This window comes from Ceratotherium simum, chromosome 32 (assembly GCF_057802395.1).
Source record: "Ceratotherium simum simum isolate JZ-2026a chromosome 32, ASM5780239v1, whole genome shotgun sequence".
NCBI lineage: Eukaryota > Metazoa > Chordata > Mammalia > Perissodactyla > Rhinocerotidae > Ceratotherium > Ceratotherium simum.
This window is the reverse complement of record NC_141931.1, coordinates 17088530-17113162: the sequence shown is the minus strand read 5'-3', so window position 1 is coordinate 17113162 and position 24633 is coordinate 17088530. Positions and strand designations below refer to the sequence as shown.

The window sequence follows — 24633 nt, the reverse complement described above, 5'->3', positions numbered from 1 at the left end:
AAAACCAGCTTCTGAATATTAATTTAGCCACAAACCTATTTTAGTCACGTGATGATTGAATTACAAATCATTCAGGCAAATTATAATTACTTTCTGTCGTGCATATTTCTCAAAACCAGGAGCATATACATTTTTCATAATCTTGAATATATTCCTAAGGGGAGTGTGTGTGTGTTTGGTTTATTTACAAAAAAAAGAAAAGACTAGAAGTTCTGTTAATTAACAATACAAAACTAAAATCTTTTAACACAGTTTATAACTGTAATGATGTCCGTTTATTTCATATCATTAAATTCGGTCCAACAGAAAAACCTATTACTCTGGATTTTACTACTGTTATCTGTCTTACGCTCCACACTACATAAGTTAATGGACAGTCAATTGTATGGCTATAAAATATACGCTTAAGAAACACATACAAAATGTCTTACTTCTTCATACTATGTAAATACCAAGTTTTTCATTTGCAGAAACTCAAAAAACTATGGTGTTCATTTTGATTAGAAACAATAAAGAATGATGTAGGAATGCTGATTTTTTCAGTTATATTAAGTACATGGAATATGGCATTTGCAAGAAGTCGTCTCCCTCCGCCTGCTGATATTTCTCTACTGCAGTGTTTCTCAAAGGGTGGTGGGACAACAAACCTACCTGCCAGGCACCTTGCTAAAAAATGCAGATTTCTCGGCCCCACAGCCACTGATGCAAAATCTCTGAGGGAGGGACTCTGGGGTCCTCAGACGACTCTTACAAAAGCTGAGATCTGGAAACCCTTTTTCTACAGTCATTATCCTCAAAGTAAAACCACAAAGTGTTAAATGGATTTAAGAATAATTTTTAATTTTCAAATTGTAAAAACTGCATTTAAAAATATAGGCATAAGGCACTATCATAAATCAAGAAATAACATGTATTTTTACCACAATCTCAATCTTGCGTTATATATCACTTTAGTAAAGCAGAATAACATGGTAAGAGCATATAATAACACAGAACAAAATGCTATAGTTAAGAATTTTAAGCAAAACCAAAGTCTATTAATTACTCACAGAGTTTTACAGTCTAAGGGTGTAAGAGTCAATATAAAGGTGAGTTAATAATATGACTGGAAATAGCATGTCTCAAAAAAATTTAGTACTTTTTAAGCACTTCAAAAGACATTGACCTTCATATATCAGAGCACAGGCATATTAATCAGGTAAAAAAAACTCCCAGTGCCTCATCTCAAAGCCAAATTCCAATGACTTACAGCAAAGGGCCTTCTATTAGTAAAATACCTATGAAACCAAAATATTAAAAAACAAAAACCCTAAAACATCCAAGTTAATATCACCAGTAAATGAAACAAATCAATATTCCTGCCGAAGAGTGCATAAATTAAATCCAATCATGAAGAAACATCAAACAAACCCAAATTGAGAGACTTGCTACAAAATAACTGTCCTATATTGGTGAAAATGTCCAAGTCGTCAAACACAAAGGAAAACCAAGAAACTGTTCCAGACTAAAAGAGATGACAACTAAATGTGATGCCTGAACCTGGATTGGATGTTGACGCAGATCACATACGTGTTCAGAACATCCATGCTGATTTGAATAAGGTCTGTAGTTTAGATAAAGGTATTCTACCAATGTTAGTTTCCTGATTTTGGTCATTGTACCACGGCTATCTAAAGGAATGTCCTTGTTCTTAAGAAATATACACTGAAGTAATGAGGGGTTGTTTTCAACTTATTCACAAATGGGTCACAAAATATTATGAATATATAGAGAATGCTAGGGAAAATGGGACAAAACGTTAACAAGTGGGGAATTCAAGTGAAGACTTTGTAGTATTCTTGCAACTTTCCTGAAAGTTTGAAATTATTTCAAAACAAAAAGTGATAAAAATATTTTTAAAAGCTTAACAGGAACACCAAAAGAAGAAAATCTAAAATTTTTTAGAATTCATTTTTAAGCTTCATATCTAAAGGAACTACTTATGTCTATTTGTTTTGTAAATTTAGACAAAATGTGAACAAATTAAATTTTCAATTCCATTTAACGTCTTCATACTAGAAATTACAAAACCGTGTTGCTCTTTTTATTCTATCAATTATATGTATATTCCTATCTATACATATGTGAATGGAAAACACCTCTACATTTTACATTCATTTGAGAAATATTTTAAATGTTGCTTCTTATATTTTTCCTTCAATGTTGTACCTTAATAATTTATGAGTCTCCTATCTCTAATTGATTTTGTTTGTTTGAAAGTAGTTTTAAAGTAGAACGTTACCTATTTAGTGGTGCTCTGATTTGTTTATACACATATAAGTAACAAAGAACCCTACCACATCCGATTACCAAACAATACTTTGTCAAAGCACAGATCATTATTTTGCAATGTGATTTCCTAACCAATCTAATCTAGTAACTGTGTCAGAGGTTTACTGTGTAGTGTGGAGAGAAATATGTTAGGAGGAAGATGTTAATTCCCTCCAACAGTACGTGGCACACAGTAGGCACAAAGTTTGGGGGAGGAAAAAAGGATTATTCCATGATTCCATATAACTTGCAATGTATCGTCAGAAACCATGAGATAGTGGCATAATAATTAGATGCTTAAAAATCTAAAGATGTGAAAATAATGCTTCTGAGAATCCACAGATGTCAAATTACAAAAGCTTTTGGTGAAAATGACTTTTTAATATCTATTTTGGCATGCTTTTTATATTGTTATAACTATCAGGGATGTTGCCGTATTAATATCAAATTAAGATCGTGAAAAATAAAAAAGAAAAAAAGACGCATTTTGTACATATTGTATACTATATTGAGCTATAAAGCTATGAAAAATTTAAAGCCAGAATTTTACAGAATGTCACCAAATCCAATTGAAAGTTGCTAGTATCAACAATTCTTGATATACGTTTTTGAAATGCTGGAGTCTACAGGATTGAATTCAAATTCTATTTGATTCAAGCCCTGACTCGCCTACTGAAAGGAAAGTTATGGTGACTTAGGAGAAATCCAAAGGAAGATGCAGTCACAGGACACAAGCGCAAAGGACTTGCAAACACTTTCTCCTTTTAAAATCAAACTACCGCTTAAGCACTTGATTTTCAACACAAGGACGGTTTAAAATTAGTTGGAAAAGAAGATCCTGAAAATAAACTGAATCTACAGTTTAGGCGTACTTTGAGTATATTAACATAGGTCACTGAGGAGTCTGATGCATTTTCATTTTTATTAAAGTTAATCACAATTCCTACTTCAAGATATTCCACAACTTAAGAAAAAAAAGAGGATTACAACTGCTCGAAGGGAGTACAAATTGAATTAATGCAAATTTTAGGAACAGGATTTAAAATATTTTTTATAAGACAGGCATCGAACCAGATAAATATGTGAACTTCTTATACTAGGTTTCCAAAAAGAAAAACCTCCTGAAAATTTCTTCCATATAAAAATTCAAGATGAAAATGGATCAAGCCATGTAAATCAAGAATGAACATCAGCACTTTGAGAATTAGTAACCAAATACATATTGCTTGTTAAAACATTCAGCTGCAGAGGAAATATTAAAATGTAAAAAAAGAAACAGCACCTTTTAAAAATCAAGTGATCTAAAATGAAAGTGTGCAAAACTATTCTGAACTACAAATCTCCATGTGAAGTAAGTAGAAAAGAAGGTGGTAACACAAAACAAGCAATTTTGAGAAGTGTTATTTTACATGTTGACTGTAAATGCAAACAATACAGAACACTTAAAGCCAAAATGACACCCACATATCTATAGTAGGCAAAAAGTTCCTTTTCTTTTAAAGTCTCATATTTCATATTCTCTCTAAACTGGAGCAAGCAGCATACCTTAAGACAAGGGGGAAACTTTTTAAAGGACCTACCTAAGAATGAAAGCAGTAAAATACCTTCAGTGTATCTTTCTATTAAACATCTGGATGCGAGGTCTGCTATTCAACGGAATTCAGAATAAAATGAGCCTGTTTCAAATCATATCCCAAAACCTTTTAGTTACATAAGTACTACAAAGGGATTATCATAACATGATTTTTATTAGATTATTCCATGGTACAGAGCAGCCTTTTTGAGTACAACATTACGATAAGACCTAATATTACTATTTTTTTTCACAAGTGAGGCAAAGTATATACTTAAATTTTTTCTAATCCCTTAAAATCCTTACAGTGGAAAAGGTTGTCCTTGAGTGGTTAATTCAAATAAAAATAAATGTGCTTAGTAGTATAAGTAATTTCAATGGCCTAGACACATTTTCAAAGAATATTTTCCAATTGTGACTTCTACTTGAATATTTTTGGGTTTTTTACGTGGCTACTTTATCTATATCAAAGGTCTTCCCACATAGCAAATGATGTCCATGCTTCCAAAAATTATCAATCAAAAATGCTGCCTTATAACTTGAAAGAAATAGATCTTGGGTTCAAGAAATATCAATACATAATTAACAAGTTATTATAACTCTGTATTTACTTTCATTTATAAATATCACATAAATATCACTGGCGGGGATCATAATGTTAAATCAAATCATTAAACTAATTTCTAAATATTGATTTAAAAAGCTTTGAGCATATGTTGCAAAAAAATTTAGTAAAATTAAAAAAAAAAAGTTTTTTTTCCCCAGGTAATACACCCAATTATTTTCTTACTGATCATCACCCACCCAGGAGCTGATGATAAATACTCGCATAGTTCTTGTAGAAAACGGACCTGGCACAATGTGAAGAGAAATATTGGCAAATGGCACGTGTCTCAAGTTCTATGTTAACAAACAAGACAATCTGTCATATTTCATGAAGTTGTTTATTCTTGTCATTAAAACTTGGACTCAAGTAATCCTGGTTATTCTGGAAAAAGCACCTTGTGTGTAGGGATCATTTAATCATCCTTTTCTACAATCACCTCTCCGTGAAGCACCTTTCTTCTTTGACGTAACATATGAAAATAGAGTTGTGGAAACACTTAACGGAAAGAAGAAAACAAAGAAAGATGAGTTACTGTTGGAAATTATTTATATTCGAAATCTCTTAAATGTGGCAAACTTGGAGAGCAAGCACAGCACATACGACCACTATCCCCCGGTATTTACAGATCCCAGGGTAGGAGTACAAAGGGAGGCCCACACACCACACACCTAAATATTTTAATCCATAAACTCTTGGGGTTTCTTTAGCAAATGAATATCTTGCAAATATACCTTCATAACGACCTGAAAGGCTATGTTTAAATTTGGAATTCTGTAACTCTTTGGAATACTGTGCCAGAACATTCTAGCACAAGGAGAGCTACCCAGCCTGGCCCCTTCTCTCCGTTCTATTGGCTGTCCTGTACCTTGAGTGGTCTCATGAACACGTGTGGATATCCAAGCCCACACAACCCAGCTTCATCCATACCCCTCACAAATGGCTGCCCCTTGATCTCAGGGATGTGCATACTGGTGACATGATTAACCCTCAGGAGAACAGACTGGAGAAGAGACCTCTGCAGTCCCTAGATACACCCTCAGCACCATTTGGGTAGCAAATTCCATGATAGGAGGTTTCCAGAATGTCATCTAGAAGGGAAGAGGGGCCTGTGTGGAGGGGTGATCAGTAGAGGGCCAGAACAGGGCCCTCTAAAACAGGGCCCAGAGCAGAAGCCCCTCTTGACTGGGTATAAGGGCAGTCTGTTACATACAAACACATAAATGTATATGTATTAGGTCAGTTAGACAAATGGTCATCTGCCCTGTCAAATATGGAGAATTATTCTGAGCCAATTTGAATCAGTGCTTTAAATTACAGTTGTAAATGTTAGTGGATGAATAAATTAACATCAGCCTTAAACAATATAAATGTAAAAATACCTCTGAAAATGATGAACAGAATAACCAAAACCAATGAACCTAATGACAAAACAAGTTTTGAGTATCTTGCTTAGGGCAACTTTGGATAACTATCTTTAGAACTTAGCTCAAATAGAGCAAAAATGCACAACAAACTCTTTTTTTAAATTTAGGTACTACCCATCTTGATACATGTAACCACTACCTTATACCTAGGTGGCCTAAATGTATTCACGTCATATATACTTCAAGCGAACTGACAAATTATTGCAAATACTTCTATAACATTCTGAGTAGTTTAGTAGAAGTATGGCCTTGAGTTCAAATCCTGACCTTATGTACAAGCTGGGTGATTTTTAAGCAATTCACTTAACCTCTCTAATCTGTAATGTCCTCATTGATAAATGAGAACTAATAGCACTTCTGAGTATTAAAATAAGTACTCAAAAATATTTATAATTAGCAAAGGATTTAATAAGCAAAGTAAAATTAGTTGTTATTACTGCTAATACTAATAATCAAGTGGAAAACATTCCCCTGGCTGACTGATCCTTCAGCAAGTGGGACTCGCAGGTAACTGCCAGCACAGTCAACTGAGAAGCTGCTACCGACATAGGTAGAGTCTACATCTCCCAGGACACCTGAAAACACACAGTCAAAAGATACTGGTTTGATGGTTCCGAACCATGATCTTTTGGGCCCTGGGTTTCCGTGGAGATGCCTCAGTGGTCATGAGGAAGAGGCGGACCCAATACCTGAACCTGTAACTATGTTATGACAGACAGCGAAGGAAGGTCTGTCTCTGCTCGAGGCGTGCTGCCGTTCACTAGATGTTGGGATAAGCAGAGCGTATAAACAAACGCAGTAGATGTACCACTCCTTAGCCCTCCTGCACTGGCTCTGGTGGATAATCTGACGACAGGCTGAAAGTGTAGAAGACGAGGGGAGTAAAATCAACATCTGACCGTAAGTCAACTTTGATGTCGGAGGAGCTTAAAAGTTGGAAGCCTCACGGGGCTGGTCAAGTTTTATGCTCATCCCTTTTAGATGAACTATTTTGTATCGTGTCAACGCAGATTTTAGATTCTATAAACTATTCTCATTTCCTTATCCCCCCCGCACTGACATTAGAGTCTCTAATTTTATTGAGAAGAGTAAGTAACAGCCTTGCTTTACCTTCATATTTCCTACTAATGACTACCAAAATTTGACCTAAAAATATACCACTATTAGTGTTTAAACAAAGTGAGTAAAGCCTCACCAATTCATTGCAACTATTGAAAGGTGATGAGAAATTAGACAAGAGGCTGAATTATTCAAAATATGTAAAGAAAAGCAACTTCATTATTTTCTAGTACATAGAACAACACACATAGACTAAAAAGAACTTCAGGTGATTTTTCCAAGTATATGCTTAATGAATAGATACAAATGACCTGAAATTTTCTTGGGTGAAATGTTTATATTCAGATACATAATTCTAAATGCTTGCAAATAGTTCACTGACGCATGCTGTATTTTTCCTTTAAAAAAATAAATCATATTAAGCTTATTTTTAAATGATTTTGAGAAGGCAATCTTCTTTGTATTAACCTACCTTTTTTCTCATAGCTAAGAAAAAGTCTTTTTTTGCTCTTCATTATTTCAAATCATGAATACGTGAGGGACTGAATGGAGGTTTTGATGTATTTGTAGCTATTATTTCTCCTTGCTTATTAAACTAGCATATTATAATATCTTTCGAAAAACTTTCATAGCATATACTAAATCAAAGTATTAATAAATACATACTTACATGGTATATATGAGGCCATGGTTATAAGAAGAAAATAATAGTAGTCAAAAGAAATATTGTATTTATTAGGAAGTCTTATTGAAAACATTCCCGTTTTCTTCACATATGGTAAGGCAGCGTATATTGTAAGAAGTTCACCAGCAACTCCGACAGGATATAAGATGATAAAAAAATTATATCTGCAGAAAGAAAAACCTCAGAGAATTATTTTCTTAAAATAATTATTGGATTTTATCATGGTTCTTTTGCTAACTACTATATTTAAACTTAAAAATTCTCCTTCTTATGTATTGTAAATACATATTTACAATAACCTTATATAATGTACATTTTTTTCTGCTTTAATCATTTGCTTATTAATTATCATGCTTTTTTCTCATAGCAGTTTCTATTTTAAACAGCAAAATCTTAACAAAATAAGAAGCCAACTTACTCTACAGAACTGAAATAATTGTATACATTTGAAAAATGTACATGCAGGATACATGTATACATGTAAAATGTATATACTTAAAATTTTTAAGTATTGTAAAGTATGTAAATATTGTATTGTATTGTAAAGTATATGTAAGTATTGTAAGGAACTGTAAAGGAAACTTCTTTGACTCCTGGAATCATAACTGACTGTTTTTTTCCTGCAGCTAATCATTGACTGATCAAATGCTGTGCTTTAGAAGACCAGCTATGATTCTATTTTATATCTACACCTTGAAATTACCAAAGTACTTCTCTGGAGGCATTTGGAAAACCCTTTGTGGTTACTAATTAAAAGAGAATTACTATTTCAGAGAACTGATAATACTACCCAAGGCATCAGTAACTACTAATGAATACATCGTCGAAAACAAAACAAGTAAGAAAAGTTGTTTCCTGAATTCCCACATTAAAGGAATAGCTTGCTTTAAACAGAGCTGAGAAAGTTCTATTCAAAATCCAAAATCACAGTGTGTTCATTTGGATCGTGGCACGTTCTCTCACACAGAGAAGGCCAGACATGAGTTATGCCTACAGTTTCGGGAACACACTGCAAGTCTCTACTGGTCTCCAGCAGGGAGAGCCTCACGGACCCATATTTCATTTAATCATTTTGTTGGCATTATGAAATATTTGTAAAGAAAAGTTAAATTTATCGACATAAATTATGTCGATAAGCTTGGAGACAACTTAAAAATCACCTTATTTCTCTATGCCAAGGACATACAGGGTAAGAAATGGTGGAGGGGGACAGAATTATTTGCCAAAATAGATTAACTGGTAAAGAACGAAGAATGATCCTTTTACTAACCCTGTTTATTCCCTCCTTGCCTTGGGTACATCACCTGCTTTCTTACCAGTCTTGTGTAGTTACTTGCATATCATTTAAATCAATCTTTTCTAATCTCAATTTAAAATGACATATATAACCGAACATTTTATATTCCCTTCTCAAGTAAAACAGTCAAACTAATTTAAATGGTTCCTTAGCTTTATGTCACTCAGAAATTTTTTGGTAGCATTGTTCTTTAGTAGAAAAAAATATATCACAACTAGTTTAAAGCCTTAAAGACAGCGATTATTTTTAACGAAATGGGAACAAATTATATAATTTATTTGACTTTAGTTGCACTTTAACAAGATTGCATGTCACTAACTCTAAGTTCTGATGGCAGCATGAGAGATATAACTACCTATTCAGAAAAAGCTATGCTTCTTTATGCTTCCTAATTGTCACCTAAAATTTTTTTGAAGGGAATGCATTTTTGAAATTAAAATGGAAATCAATATGAAAACATAACTATACAATTATCTATCCAGTGGACTTTTCTAGGAACACTTCTAACGTATAAATAGAATCAAAATAAATTCAAACTGTCACAGTAGGCCAACTATTTACAAATAAGAAGCCATTTCTAAAGTAAAGTTTTATTTGAGAACAATAGCTTCAACATTTGAACATCAATGCAAATATTATTTTAGGTTATTTAATGGGGTTGGCAAATATATATAGACAGTTGGGATCTTTAAGATTTTTGACATGAAATATAATTATTCATGATTATGATTAACTGACAGGATGTATTATGCTAACATGTGCATTTCAAAGTTGAAAGATTTTATAATGCTTCATTTAACATTAAGCCAAGTGACAAAAGATTTCTAAACAGCAAATTTAAACATGCAATGGCAATTTTTAACTTTTCCAGAAATTCAAAACATGCAAACGCATTCCAAAAGGCAGACAAAGCATTAAAGACCGTTATCTTCCGCAAACAGATTTTATAAATGCAGCAAATGTGAAGAGACTATGTTATGAATTAGTATTTTTAAAGGCGCTAGAGCTCCAGAAAACTGCAGTCATGCAAAATGGCACTGAGATGCATTCTAGGATCAGAGTCTAGATACGTTCCAAACCGCCAACCTTGTGAAAGGCCCAATCACTAAAAGTGAGTAAGTTTTCAAGTACAATAAGAATAAAACCAACTAAATGCATATAAATGGTAGTGCAACCTTCTGATGACAGGCAGTATGTTTAAGCTCAAATTATAATTTTAAGGCATTTTATTATATACAAAATGGTCAGCCACAAATATCTAAAAAGGAGCTGGAGAATATAAAAAAGTCTGCAAGAATACATATCACAATTAACAGTGATAATTCCTGTGTAGAGGGATTATAAGCAATTTAAAAGGTTTTTTCCTTCTTTTTGGTTTATTCATATAAATTATTATATTAGAACATGTATAATATATGAGTTATAAAAAAGGAGTAATCACTTAATAAAAAGTGTTAGGCTTTGAATATATGGGGATCAAAAACAAAGCTGACACTAGCTAAGGATTATCCTCAAATAAGTTAGGAATGTATGAACATAATATCAGAGTTTTAAAAAACAGGAAGATGGATATAGCACTGTCTACAATACCTCAAAGCATTATTTATGATATTAGAAACTGGAAATGATCTAAATTCTAGCAATAGGAAACTGGTTCAGCCGCCCTATGAAATATTGTACAGCATTAAGAGTTAAAAAGCTGGATCTAGGGGCCGGCCCCGTGGTGTAGTAGTTAAGTCTGGCGCGCTCTGCTTTGGCAGCCCAGGTTCGCTGGTGCAGATCTCTTGTGCAGACCTACACCACTCATCAAGCCATGCTGTGGTGGCATCCACATACAAAATAGAGGAAGACTGGCACTGATGTTAGCTCAGCGACACTCTTCTTCAAGCAAAAAGAGGAAAATTGGCAACAGGTGTTAGCTCAGAGCAACTCTTCCTCGCGAAAAAACAAAACTGGATCTAAATATATCTGTACCAATAAAAAAAAAAAGAGCTCTAAGATACAAACAAAAAGCAAGTATCATATCATCCTATTTATGTTTTAAAAATCTCACATCTGTGTCTTCACATTTTTCTTAATGTGAAAAAGTCTAGATGGGTAAACTCTAAACTCTTCCCCTCCAGAGGCAGGGAGGGGGGTCAGTTAGGAGAACAAACTGGAACTTCCCATGTTTGTTCTATATACTTCTGTACTGTTTGAGTTTGTTACAATGAAAACACATTACGTCCGTAGTTTAAACAAAGAATTTAAAGAATGAAAACGCTGAACCCTTTTATCCTATCTATACGGGACAGACATATATGGGGTGGACATATATGGAGTAGATGTATATGGGATAGGGGGTGGATGTATATGGGGTAGACATATATGGGATAGATGTATATGGGATAGAAGTATATGGGGTGGACGTATATGGAGTAGATGTATATGGGATGGGGGTGGATATATATGGGGTGGACGTATATGGGGTGGAGGTATATGGGATAGGGGGTGGACATATATGGGGAAGATGTATATGGGATAGACATATATGGGATGGATATATATAAGATTGAAGTCTCTTACCCCAATTGTCTCCTTGCACTTCTCACCACCTGGCATTTCACATGCCTGTTAGTTATTTTATTTTTTGTCTCCTCCGTCTTGAGAGGACAGAGACTTTGTTGTGTTCATAGCTGTGTCTCAGGTATGCAGTAGGCACACAGTTTATGTGATTGTTATTACCATTATTGCAACTGAAAGTACAACACAGAGAATGAAATGAACAAATCTATGCTGGTTTGTAATTTGTTCTCCAAAGAGCAGTCTTGTTTTTACAATAACTGTAAAATATCAGCTGCTCAAAGAATTCAAACTTTAAAAAGAACAGCATATCTTTTGCTTTAAAAATTGTTGCTTTAGAATAGAGATACTTAGAGCCCTTGAAATATAAATTTTGTCCACATTCCAAATAACACTATTGCAAATAAGTATGACTTTTAAAAATGCCTGTCTCTGCTACTTAAAACACACAAAAAAAGTTGACATTGTATATACAAGACACAAAAAATTGTGGATACGGGATTGAATATTAAAATAATTTAACTCAATCAGACAAAATGCCATGTTTTTGGTACAGAGTTGAATGTAATTCCAAAACTATATAATTTGCTTTTAAAGAAAAATGACCAATTCGGAGGTTAAGGATATTAATATAATTTGTCTTGAATTGATTTCACCCAAAATATATATTAATATGATTCCTCTCCGATCATTAAATTAAGCCCTTAGAATGCAAGTTAAAACACTGCTAAGATCCAAAACAGCAGCAGCCTGGCATCACGGGGCGTAGACACAAATTTTAATTCTCTGGTGTTAGCTCAGCACACAAAATCTGCATGCACAGGACTGTGAGAAACTAAACCACAAGACATCGGCACCTGGCCCACTTAATGAAGTACGGCAAGTGGTCGAGAAGACTGAATGTGTAGAAGGAATAGCGAGTTATCTCTGTCACAGTCCACGAGACCAGAAAGAGCACCACACTCTCCTCATTCTGGATCTGCAGAATTACAGAGAGATCCACAGTGTCGTTTAACCTTCAACTTATATTCCCATGAAGATATTTTATTGTAATTATTTATCATGTGTCTTTATTATAATGGAATGTTGGGGTTAGACAGATGCAACACAGAAAACTTAATACAGTCACTATTACAAAATTCACTATTAACATGCACCTTAAATACGTCCTAAGCACAGGATGGTCAAATTTCTACTGGTTTTTCTCTCTCACCTGTCACTCCAGCCAATAACTCAACCATCCCAGGATAACAACACACCCTCAAAACCAGCGTGGGAACAATCTGACCCTCTGACTTTCTATTAGTCGCCAAATCGCACCCACTCTACCGGAGCACTAACTCTTGAATCTGCCCTCTCCTCTTGGGCCCTGCTACCACTATTTAATCAATCATCTCTCATCTAGACTACTGTAACAGCCTCCTAAATAGTCTCTCCACTCTTTATTTATTCTCTCATTCTCTTCATGGATTTAAGTGTTCTCTTAAAAGCAAAACAAAGAAGCAAACAAACAGAAACCAAATGGGAAGCAGCTAGTCCTGTGATTTAAAAGCTTCATTGGGTCTCCACTGCTCAACAGGAGAAAAGGATCAAATCCCAGGACCTGAGCACGATGTTCAAGGTTCTTCACAATCCGTGCTCAGAAACCTCTCCAACTTCATCTACGATCACTTGACCTCCCCTCCCACCGTGACACTAAACTCTGTGTTATTTCCAGAATATGCTCTGAACGTTTGTGTCTTTACACACGCTATTCTGTCTAATCAGAATGCTACTTCCTTATTACTTCCTTATTGCCACCTTTCTCATCTTTTAAGATGCAGCTAAACATCCTGCCCTCTGGAACACTTTTCCCAAACCCCTCCCCTCACTCTGAGCAATTATCTGCTCATCTTCCTTGTTCTCACAGTACTTTGGTCATATCCGTATTGTAATACATGCCAATCTGTATGAAAATTTCACATAATTTAATATGTTAATTTAATATAAATCAATTTATATATTCCTCCCTCAGGGGAGCCTTCCTTCACCCCCTAGGTCAGGCTGAGTCCCCAGGTATACTGCAATGCATATTGGTTTCTTGTTTCAGAGTAGTAACACTAAATAATGAAACTAATATAATTATTTGTGCAACTCTTGGTTCAGCATCTCTCCCAACTGCAGGCTCCACAAGGCGGGAACCATGTTGTATTATTAAGAGGCAGATTCCCAGCACGGTATCAGGCAACAAATAAGTGCACAACTAGTATGTGCTGAATGACTCAACATGTGTGTGACTGCCCTCACTCCCCAACAGCCAGTACATCGTAGCTCGGATGCCTTTTTCATTTTTGTAAATCCAGAAATTAGCACAGTGTCAGGTATGTAGAATGCACTCCATAAATGGTTGAATTAATTAACAAGTGGTGCATAGGTGCCAATAAGAAAGTACTGTCGGAGAGAATTAAACAGTACTATTAAGGCAGAGGTCTTGTGGAGGACAAAAAAGAGCACATGGATCTCTTTTCTATTGGGGACCAGCCACTCTCTAGCTTCTCTTAAACTCCTTTTCTCCAGTTAATGTTGGCCATCCTGCCTGTGTCTTTTTTCTTCCTCTGTCTTCAGACTCTGCGTGGTTCTGGCCCAGCTATTATATTCATTCACTGTCTGGAATAGACTCTCATTCTGTGAATGTTGGACTCCTGCTTTTAAAGTCCTGGGCCATGTGAATAAAAAGCCCGGCTCTCCTCGTGGCAGTGTTCACTGCTAACTGTACCGCAGTCGCTGGTTAGGGACCAAGTGGATCAAGTAAGTTGAGCGAAAGATACTAGTCAAGAGAGCTGAAGTGTAGACTATTAAGAGGGCAGAAGGTCAGTGATCTGTCCCCGCTCAGACAGGAGGCCAGTGAGTCTAGCAGGCAATGGAAGGGAGGTCAGGTATCACCCCAAGCAGAGATGACACAAGAAAGGCATCTGAGGAACAGAAAGGAGGCCAGAGATCTGTCCTCAAGTAGACAGGAGCCTCCGGAGGCTGTCAAGAAGGTCAGAAGGGCCCATCTGGGAAATGCTTCTGTCACGAGTTTACAAGGCCCAATGACTCGACATAGCAAGCATGGTGTGTGTTTGTCTAAAAGAGTTTAAGCCCCTAATTACATTCAGGTCTGTCTCCTGTCATGCCTCAATAAATAACGTTTATTTTTCCCTAAGTCCCTTAACCCTTCTAACTTTCAATTTCGTCTCTCCATTTGTTCAGATCTATAGAACTCCATTTATTTTTTATGTCTGTTGCTATAATACTTAGTGCTAAATGAGAAAGATTAAACTGTTTATACTGACAACTTCAATTACATAATCAAAGAGAATACACATAACTTCAACAAAAAAGAAAATTTTCAGTTAACTATTTGACAGAATATGAATATTAATTTTAAAAATTGGAAAACACCAGAGGAGAGTATATTATGGATATTAAATGCCAATACTTGGTTTTGCTCGTGTTTCAAAATCACTCTACTAATTATAATTAGTATTCTACTAACACACTAAGTCAATGTACAATCACACTTAAATCCAAACCCAACTCTTTTTTTGTCCATGGTTCTGCTTCCTGAAATATACCAACGTTAATATTTTTGATTCCTATGAATAAACAAGCTTTCCTGTGGGCTCAGGTAGAGAACATGTTCGTGTCACTTACTGGTTTTATACTGTGAGTAACGAGCCACACCATAAAGATTCTTGAACTCACTTGGACCCCAGCCACTATCACAGAAGTAGGTACAATTCCTTAAAGAGAAAAACAAGTCAACCATTGCCCTAACCAATTTATACCAAAAATAAAAATTAAATAAAAAACTCACCAATTAAACAGTGGACTATCTGTAAGCAAATAAAAAAATAATCACAAGTCAATAGTATACAACATAAAATAAATCCCTGTCAACACTGGTTTTAAATGAATCCATAGCTGGTATGTAATCAGCAAAATAAGATTGATTTTGCTCAACAAATAAATTTTCAAATAAGTATTACAATGACAGAAAAACAGCACCATTGAAAACTTACCTCAAGTAAGGCAAATGTCTGGAAAAATTTAAGCGTCTTCTGAACACTTTTATATAAACCTTTGTGTGTTCCTTTTTCCATATAAAAACGTACCATGGCAATAGCTAGAACCAACCACCTGCAGAAAATAAAAGTATTTTATAAAGTTCTATCAAGATGAGCAGCACTAATCCTCCTGAAAAGGAATGCCATAATTTATATAGTAATAACATGTACGTTTTATTATGCTCTCAGTTCAAAATTCTATTTAAAAAACCCACAGGAAGAAATGAAAACATTATTTTTACACTGACTTTTCAAAAGGATGAACAGAACATATTCGAGACCAACTACCTACAAATGTCAAACCATGTCCATTGCATTTCTGGTTTCAGCAGATAAACTGACAGACTGAAGAAACCAGGTTTACTACCAAAAATGAAGTTAATATAAAGTATTTGATAATTATATAAAGATTTCTTAAGGTAAAAAGCTGTGTGTGTATAATATGTGCTTTATACAAATACAGATATAATTTTATGTAATTATAAAGTAAAAATATTTAATAAGAATCATTAATTAATATTTTTATAATTTTCACTAAATAAAAACAATTGTTGTGCCACAGAAGGAAAGCATATAGAAGGACTGCTTTCAAACAGTTTGTTTAAAAAAAATAAAATAGAAGGCCAGCCCTTTGGCATAGTGGTTAAGTTTGGCACGTTTCACTTTGGCGGCCCGGGTTCACAGGTCCAGATCCCGGGCACAGACCTACACCACTTGTCAGCCACACTGTGGCGGTGACCCACATATAAAGTAGAGGAAGACTGGCAACAGATGTTAGTTCAGGGCTAATCTTCCTCAGCAAAAAAAAAAAACAAAAAGAAAAGAAAAAATACATATGCCCTTCCTTTTCAACTTACATTTGTACATTATACATAGATTCTGTTGTGAATTAACGGTACTTAAAATACAAGCTACCCCTGTGGAGCCCAGCTTTCTCACCCTACCACTCAATCTCCAAGAGTCACTGATGAGAGGTCATTTTTTTCCAGTTTCCCTCCCAATTACAAAAGCACTTTTAAGTTTAAAAAGCTGCATCATCTGCAACTTTAAAAAATCTTTACTAATACACCCGCGGAAATGAGCAGCTACCTCAGGCTTTTAAAGTCAGTGGTGTCCAGGTGTCTAGTTAAATGGATGTCTGAATTACAGAACTATGATACAGTTTTAACTTGTTAAAGAGCACTCATAAAATAGACAAATGGCTTAACGATTCCTGCAAAGAAACTACTGATCGAATACGATGGAAGCGAAAGCTCAGGGGAACAGCAAGCAAACGGCAGAACGACAACTCTCCTCTGGGAACGTCCACTGCTCCTCCTCACACGATGAGGAGAAAGCAATGACTTTCTCATGAGATGTGAGAAGAAGTCAGGTGAATGCAACTATCACAAAGACCTTTGAAATGCAGAATAATGATAACAACGACAATGATAATAATAAGTACACTTTCAGGAGCTGTCAATGTTCCAGACTGTTCTATATGCATATTTAACATATTCAGACTCCATCCTCACAAACCCTACGAGGCAGCGACTACTATTCTATTTTCCTGCTGTAGAAACAGCAGAAACAGTCACACAGTCAGCTGGGACCTAAACTCACCACTGAGCTCTGAGTCTTGAACCACCGTGCTGTACTGGTCTGGCTCTCAGTATATACTGTGCCTTGGGATATCAGCTAATCACAGTAATTCGTGTATTTAAATTATAAGTAATTCTAAAAGTGATATAGAGTGTTATGCTCAAATATTTCAGCTGATAGTAGTGTGCTCTAGAAAAAGTCTGCAGTTTTATATGAGACAATCACTACGCAGAGACATCTAGTGACTTATCCTAAGTCACAGAGTAAGTTAACGGTCGAGGTCTCCTAACCCCCACTGCTGTCCCCTTCCACCACACCATGGCTGTCCTGGATTCAACTGATGGCTCCATCCCATACGAGAGCCAACACTGGATTCTGTGCTGGGCTAACCTAGCCATGCTACTCTGGATAACGTTTTAGGTACTTTCCAGGTTTCAAATGTTATCATTTCATTATCCTCAATTCCAAGTCCCTATACTACTTCCAATAAGAAAACAAAAAGCTTAATAAAATGTTTTAATTCACATTTTCTATTCACTTGTCTTTTTTTTTTAGGCAAATCCAAATCAGATTTTTAGCAAAGATCAATTTGAACGGTAATTATTAACCTACCAAAGAGTTCATCAAAGAATGAGTTTTCTACATTTCTAAATAGCATTATGTAAAAATCCAGTCATTGTAACAAAAAAATTGTTGTTATAAATTATACTGCTGATCCATAGGTGGCAGTATTGCACCAACTGGTATATTATGATAATACCAATCACTAACTTGTTCGAAATAAAAGAAATGAACACTCCAGGGCTAGAAAGGACCACGGAACCACCTATGCTAACTAATCACCTGTTTTTCAGTAAATCTGGCCAGGAGCTAATCTGAACTAATCTGCGCTCACTTCCTAAACCCACCATCACAAGGGGGGACAATCAAAGTCTCTCGTAAGGGCCCTACATTTAACTAACCTTGGACTTCCTACACCCATCAGTTTAGCACCTGTGATTAAAAAAAAAAAAAATTCCAAAAGCAATTGGAGCTTCTGCAATTAGGAATTCTTTTCTGGAAAGTTCTGTTTTTTCAAAATACGCCAGAGCTATTTATTATCCAAAAATGAACCCAAATAGATACACTCCTTGATAAAATATTCTTTGGAAAATATAAACCTGTGCTCTCTATGTAGAAGATTTCTTGCTTGCTTAATTCATTTATTTATTCGTTCATCTTCAGGTTTAACATTTATTGCTAAGCCAAGTTCTGCGCTAGATGCTGGGGAATTAGAGATAAAGTGGACATCGTCTTGGCCTCAAAGAACTTTTAAATTACTCAGTGGAGACAGGAGAACAGTGCTATCACAAGAGATACCTGCCATAACCTACTAAACACAGGGGCCTTCTCCTCAGACCACCATGGCTACGATGACCCTGAAAGCCCTCATCAAAGGAGGGGCTCTTTCTTCTGGCTGTCTTCTGATGCTTCTTTTTCTCCTGAGATTTCTTAGAGACCACCTGCTCCCTGAAGAACTTGGTTATATACACCTCTACCTCCTTTTCTTAATTTCAACAGTGCTTTTAAAATTTTTATTATAAACAACTTTAAATATACACAAAGGCACAGAGAATGGCATAATGTAGCCCCAGGTGCCCACTACCAGCTTCACACATTATCATCTTATGGATAATCTTGTTTCATCCAAACCTCTATTCACATCTCTCCCCACTTCCCCTCCTCTGATTATTTTGAATCAAATCTCATACATCCTATAATGTGATCCATAAATGCTTAATTATGTTTCTCTAAAAGGATGATTTTTAATCAACATAACCATAATACTATTATCCCATGTAAAAAATTTAATAACTTCCTAAATCACAACACATACAATACAAACTTCCTTAGTTGTCTCATAATTTTTTTAAATCATGATTGAAATAAGGTTCATACCTTGTAATTAGTTGCTATGTCTTTCATGACTCTTTTAATCTATCCATTACCCCTCCCTCCCTCCATCCATTCATCTCTCCTTCTCTCTCTCTCTTGAAATTTGTCATTGAAGACACTGAGCGGTTTGCTCTGAAGAGCAACCCTCAGTCTGGGATTGCTAATCGGACACCCACAGGTCATTTATTATGCTCTTCTGTCTCCTGTATTTCCTGTAAATTGATAGTAAATTGATAGCTTCAGGGGCTTGATCAGATAGATTCACGCTCCAGGCTAACTCACAGGCTGTGTTGTGGACCTCTCTAGGGAGCACATAATTCCTGGCTGTGGTTCTTGTTTGTGATAGTAGCAGTCATTGATAATCACTGCCCAGATCCATTATTTCAGCACCTATTGAAAATATTCTAATTTTATTATTTCTTCTTTATGCCTCCTTTAAGGTAACCATTTGGAGGCTCATACCAGAGATGGTCTTTGATGTTCATACCATCCATACTTGCATGTATTGTTCATTGACATTTCTAAACTTCCTTTCCTAGACTAAATTGAGACTTTTGTTTAGTAGCCAATATTTGTTTCAACTTATTATTGCACATCTTAACTCATGCCGAAAGAATTAGGCTGAACGGTTCATAAAAGAAAAAAACAGATAAACTGGACTTCATTAAAATTAAGGCCTTCTGCTCTTTGAGAGACACTATGAAGAGAATGAAAAGCCAAGCCACACCTGAGAGAAAATATTTACAAATCACATATCTGATAAAGGACTTGTATCCAGACTACATAAAGAACTCTCAAAACTCAATAGTAGAAAATCAAACCACCCCATAAAAAAATAGGCAAAAGATTTGAACAGACACTATACCAAAAAAGATACACAACTGCCAAGTAAACATATGAAAAGATGTTCAGTGTCATTAGTCACTAGGGAAATGGGAATTAAAATCACGATGAGATAACACAACACACCTATGAGAATGTCTAAAATTATGACGACTGCCCACACCAAGTGCTGGCGAGGAGGTGCAGCGACCGCAACTCTCATTCAGTGCCCAGGGGAACATAATATGGTACAAGCACTTTGAAAACAGTTTGGCTGTTTCTTAAGAAATCAAGCATGTGACCAGTATATGACCCAGCCACTCCACTCATAGGTATTTACCCAATAAAAATGAAAGCACGTGTCCTTACAAAGACTTGTAGGTGAATGCTCAGAGCTTTATTTGTCATAGCCCCAAGCTGGAAAGAACCCAAATGTCCATCAACAGATGAATGGAAAAACAAGCTGTGGTACATCTACCCTCCTCGGGAATAAAAATGGATCTACCTCCTCAGGAAGAAAATATATGGCTATTACTTAACATTTTGGGAAATGTATATGCCTGAACTTTGGATTTGGTGCTCTAATAATTCACACTATCTATACTGTGAAAATATCTAAATAGTTCCTCTTTCTGCAGGAAGTGCATATTTAAATTAACCACTAGGAATAGAAGTTATTTTTAAACACCCACTGTGTGGCAGGCACCCTGCTGAACACTTTGTACGCACTATCTCTTTATTCCATGTAATAACCTAACAAAGCAGTTGTCTGGTTCCAACTTTAAAGATGAGAAAACTTACGGTCAGAGAGATCGAGTAACTTATCTGAGGTTACCCAGCTAAAAGGAGTGAAACATAACCTTCAATCAGCACCTTTCTGTTTACAGATTAAAATCTGAACAGGTTAGAAAAGCATTTAAGGCCCTGTGCAGTCACAGCCCAAGTTACCCGTCCATCTTCATTTCCCACCCTACACTTCAGGCCCATTCATTGCTGCCTCAACAGCATGTCTAGCAATGTCACCTCTGTCCCCTAACTCACGCTGTTTGCCTATTAAATCCTACTCATCCTTCAAAGCTTAGCTGAAATGCTACGATCTCGCCAACAAATTTCTCTGATTCTTCCTACCTGTCTGACCCGACACCTCTGTAGGGCCCTTATTCCGTCCCGTCTTTTACTGCAATATATAAATGCCCCAGGTTACACTTCTTCAAGGACGGGGCCTAAAATATTTACCTTCTGTCTCTCACTTGACCTAGGACAAGGCACTTAACACATATGGGCTCAAAAGTGTCTGTTGAAAAGCAAAAAAAAAAAAAAGAGAAATGCTCGCTTCCCTAGTCAAGCACCTAGTACGAACAAGTACCATAAAAATCCTCACATCCTTTAAAGGGGTAATTCTACTCCTGGGATTCATCCTAAGCAACTAATCCAACAGAAACAAATAAAAGCAAACTGTCATCGGGGGCATGATTTAATCCATTATTGTACATTAACTCCATACACTCTTATGTAACCATGAAAGAGTGTAATTATAAAAACTACATAGAAATATTTGGTAGAATATTAAGTGAAAATAGAATATAAAACAGAGAAGATACTATAACTACAATGCTCTATAATATGTATTCATTTGATAAATATTTATTGAGTGCTTCACGGAGCTTACACCATAACAGGGGGACCACAGACAACAAGCAACGAGACAAATTAGTAAAATCCATTGTACACTTAACATGTCAGTAAGTGGGATGGAGAAAAATAAAGCAGGCAAAGGGGAAAAGGAATGTTTGTGTGGAGGTTGCTATGTGAATGAAGACGGCCAGGGAAGGCCTCCCTGAGAATGGAGATTTGAGGAAAAATCTGAAGTTACATACTCATAGGAAAGACAATAAGGAAAAATGAAAGGTTGTGCTAAGCTTACAGAATTAAGCAAGTTCTTTTTTTACATTTATATAAAAATTTTATTTCTTAAATATTATTTTATTGTTTTCAAAACTATTACAAAACATTAATAAACATTCCAAAGTTCTGCTAAAAGAGAAAAACAAAATAAGCAAGTCAAATGAACAAAAGGACCCTCTGCTAGCCACACCATTAAATGTATGCCTTTGTTTCCCACTTTCAACACCACAACGTCTCTAATCTTATTTGCCACTATTCACGAACCCTCCAATTAAATTGAGAGAATATGCCCAGTTTTCTTGCATCTCATGCCTATTTCTGGAATTTATCTCACTTGAAATATCTACCCTCTACATACACCAATCGTATTCCTTCTTCAAATCTCAACATCTCTAAAAAGCCTCCAGAGTTAAGTTACGCAGATTATTCCATTTCAGCTATCCTTGCCTTTAAACAGAGATGAAAATGACCAGGGACCTCCTCAATAATGGCAGGGAAACAGACAAGTTTCAGATAAGCAGTAATTTGTATGAGCAGTAATGAGAATGCAAAGGAGAGAAAACTTAACTCTGCTCCAGTGGGATAGGAGATCTAGAAAACTTCAGAGGTGGGCTTGGTTAGAAGTCATGGGAGCAATATGGAGGATAGCATACAATGAGTGGACAGCCTCAGCAAAGATGGAAAGAGCCGTGAAAATAAAAATGCATGGTGCTTTGCGGGCATAGTGAGTTAGAGGAGATTTCAAATGCAAAAAAACTGGAATCAGGGAGCATATTGCAAAGGGCCTTGAGTGACAGGCAGCCTAAATCCTGTCGATTACAGTGGAGGAACGGCGAGTCACTGCAGGCTTTAAACTTCAGATATGCGTTGATTTTTACTTAATAGGCAACTTGGCCTTCAGAAGGGAGAGTGGACTGGAAAGGGAAGGGACAGCAGACCAGTTAATAAATGGCAGGTATTCCAAAAATGTTTACTAACTGGATGAGACTATCACAGAGAAGAGAGAACTCCTTCAGCCTCCACTGTATCTAAAGGCGGCAGCGCATGGTGGGCACTCAATTGTTCTCCAGTTGCTCTGAAGACATTAGTCTTCTCTGTCAAGATTATAAAATTTAGTAAAGTGCAAAGGCAAAGCAGCAGCACCAGTGTGGAGTCAGACTGTCTGGGCTGAAAACCAAATCTGACAATTGCTCGTGTGATCTTAAGCAAGGTAGCTGATCTCTTTGTGCCTCAGTTTCCTTATTTATCAAATGTACTATCATGGACCGCTCACAGGATTGTACAGAACTAAAAACGAGACAGTACCTCTAACATAGCCAATACAGTGCCTGGCACATAGTAAATCCCCCATAAATATTATATTTTTTCTGACCTGTATTTGGTATTGAGATGGCACACCAGGCACAGAATAGGTACTCAGTACTGGGTCAAATCATTTATTAAATCTTTGTCACTCACCTGTTTCCATAAGCCCTGGAGAAAAGTTTAAGATACTAAACTTTTCCCCACATTTACATAGGTTAATAAGACTTCATGTGATAACAGGAAAATAACTTGTAAAAGGCAATGCAACTTAGCAACGGAAGAGCATTTTCCCAATAGGTTTTGAAAAACTGTCGGCAAGGAAGTCACTTTGACAGCTCTTTGAAGAGCGATAGTGACTGTGTAACCTTAACTTGGAAGTCAGATTCAACGCCAGAAATTCAAGTACGGGGTATCAGTAGTGGAGCATGGGGCCACAAAGATGCTGGACACCAGTGTCATGCTCCGACACGACAGGGTTTTAAGAAAATCGTCCCAGGTGAGAGGCTCTAGGGCGCACAACTGCTTTAAAACAATCGTGGTGACAGGAGCAGTTAAGAAAACTCTGCCCGGCGCTCAGCAGCACGAGGAAGCGCACTCTAGGGGCGGGCGGCCGAGGAAGCGGGTTCGGGCCACCGGCCCGACGGCCCCGGCTCCGGGGTGGCCGGACCCCGGCGCGTCCTCAACAGCAGCAGCAAGCAGCGGCGCCCGCGGCGGCCGCCTCCCCCGCAGGTCGGCCCCGCATTCCTGCCCGGGTCTATACTTAACCTCCGGCCCGCGCCCTGCGGCCGCCGCGCCCCGCCGTGCACCGTATTAGGCAATGCCCGGCCAGCGGGGCCGGCCCCCCCGCCCCACTCCATTCAACCCGGCGCCCGCGCCCCTCCCCCACGGCCCCTGCGCGCGCCCCCGGCGCCGCGACCACCCGCGCCCGGCCCCGCGCGCCCCGCCCCAAGCGCGCCCCACGAGCCGCGCGCGCCCCGCCCGCGCCCCAAGCGCGGAGCGTCAGGGCGCCAGCGCCGGGAGGGCCGCGGCAGGGGAGGGCCCTCGGGGCGCACGTACCCCGCGGTCATGGCGATGTTGTAGAAGATGAGCCAGGCGGTGGCCAGCCAGCCGCGGCGCCGCCTCTTGCCGGCGGCCTCCCTCTCCTCGCCGGCCCCCGAGGCGCCGCCGTTGGTGCCGTCCTCCTCGCTGGACGCCATGGCGGCCGCGCAGCCGGGGGAGGTGGAAGAGAGGGGAAGGGGAGTGGGCGGGGGCCCCGCCGAGCGCGCCGCCGAAGCGCCGCCGCCCTCTGCCGCCGCCTCCGTCAGGCGCCCCATGTGCCGCGCGCAGGGGGCTCGGCGCCGCCTGCCCGGCCGGCCGCGGGGAGGAGCGGGCGCCCCGGCCGCCGCCCCGCGCCCCGCCCCGGCCCCGCCCCCGGCCCTGCCCCCGGGCCTCGGGAGCGCGCGCCGCGCGGGGACCCGGCCGCCCGGCCTGGGCGCGGGGG

General features: G+C 37.8%; 1 protein-coding gene across 2 annotated transcripts; it reads right to left on the bottom strand.

Annotated features, from left to right (window-relative positions):
• Positions 1-3213: 3213 nt before the first annotated feature.
• On the bottom strand, positions 3214-24483 carry HACD1 (3-hydroxyacyl-CoA dehydratase 1). 2 transcript variants are annotated; one of them, XM_087420781.1, is made up of 7 exons: positions 24210-24483; positions 15561-15678; positions 15356-15374; positions 15193-15281; positions 12375-12496; positions 7644-7822; positions 3214-4985 (listed from the first exon to the last, which is right to left on the bottom strand). In XM_087420781.1, the coding sequence occupies exons 1-7, from the start codon at positions 24464-24466 to the stop codon at positions 4903-4905; spliced, it is 867 nt and encodes a 288-aa protein (XP_087276907.1). In that variant the 5' UTR covers positions 24467-24483; the 3' UTR covers positions 3214-4902. The 2 variants fall into 2 exon arrangements, 1 of the variants encoding a protein (XP_087276907.1); XR_015549353.1 differs by lacking the exon at positions 3214-4985 and adding an exon at positions 11521-11690 and having other exon boundaries at positions 7674-7822.
• Positions 24484-24633: the final 150 nt, after the last annotated feature.

Coding starts and splice junctions, on each gene's coding strand:
- HACD1 (XM_087420781.1), bottom strand. CDS start 24,466: ATGGGGCGCCTGACGGAGGCGGCGGCAGAGGGCGGCGGCGCTTCGGCG. Junction 12,497..15,192: donor TTACTCACAGTATAAAACCA/GTAAGTGACACG, acceptor GTAATTCTGCAG/ATCCAGAATGAGGAGAGTGT. Junction 4,986..7,643: donor CATGGCCTCATATATACCAT/GTAAGTATGTAT, acceptor CTTTCCGTTAAG/TGTTTCCACAACTCTATTTT.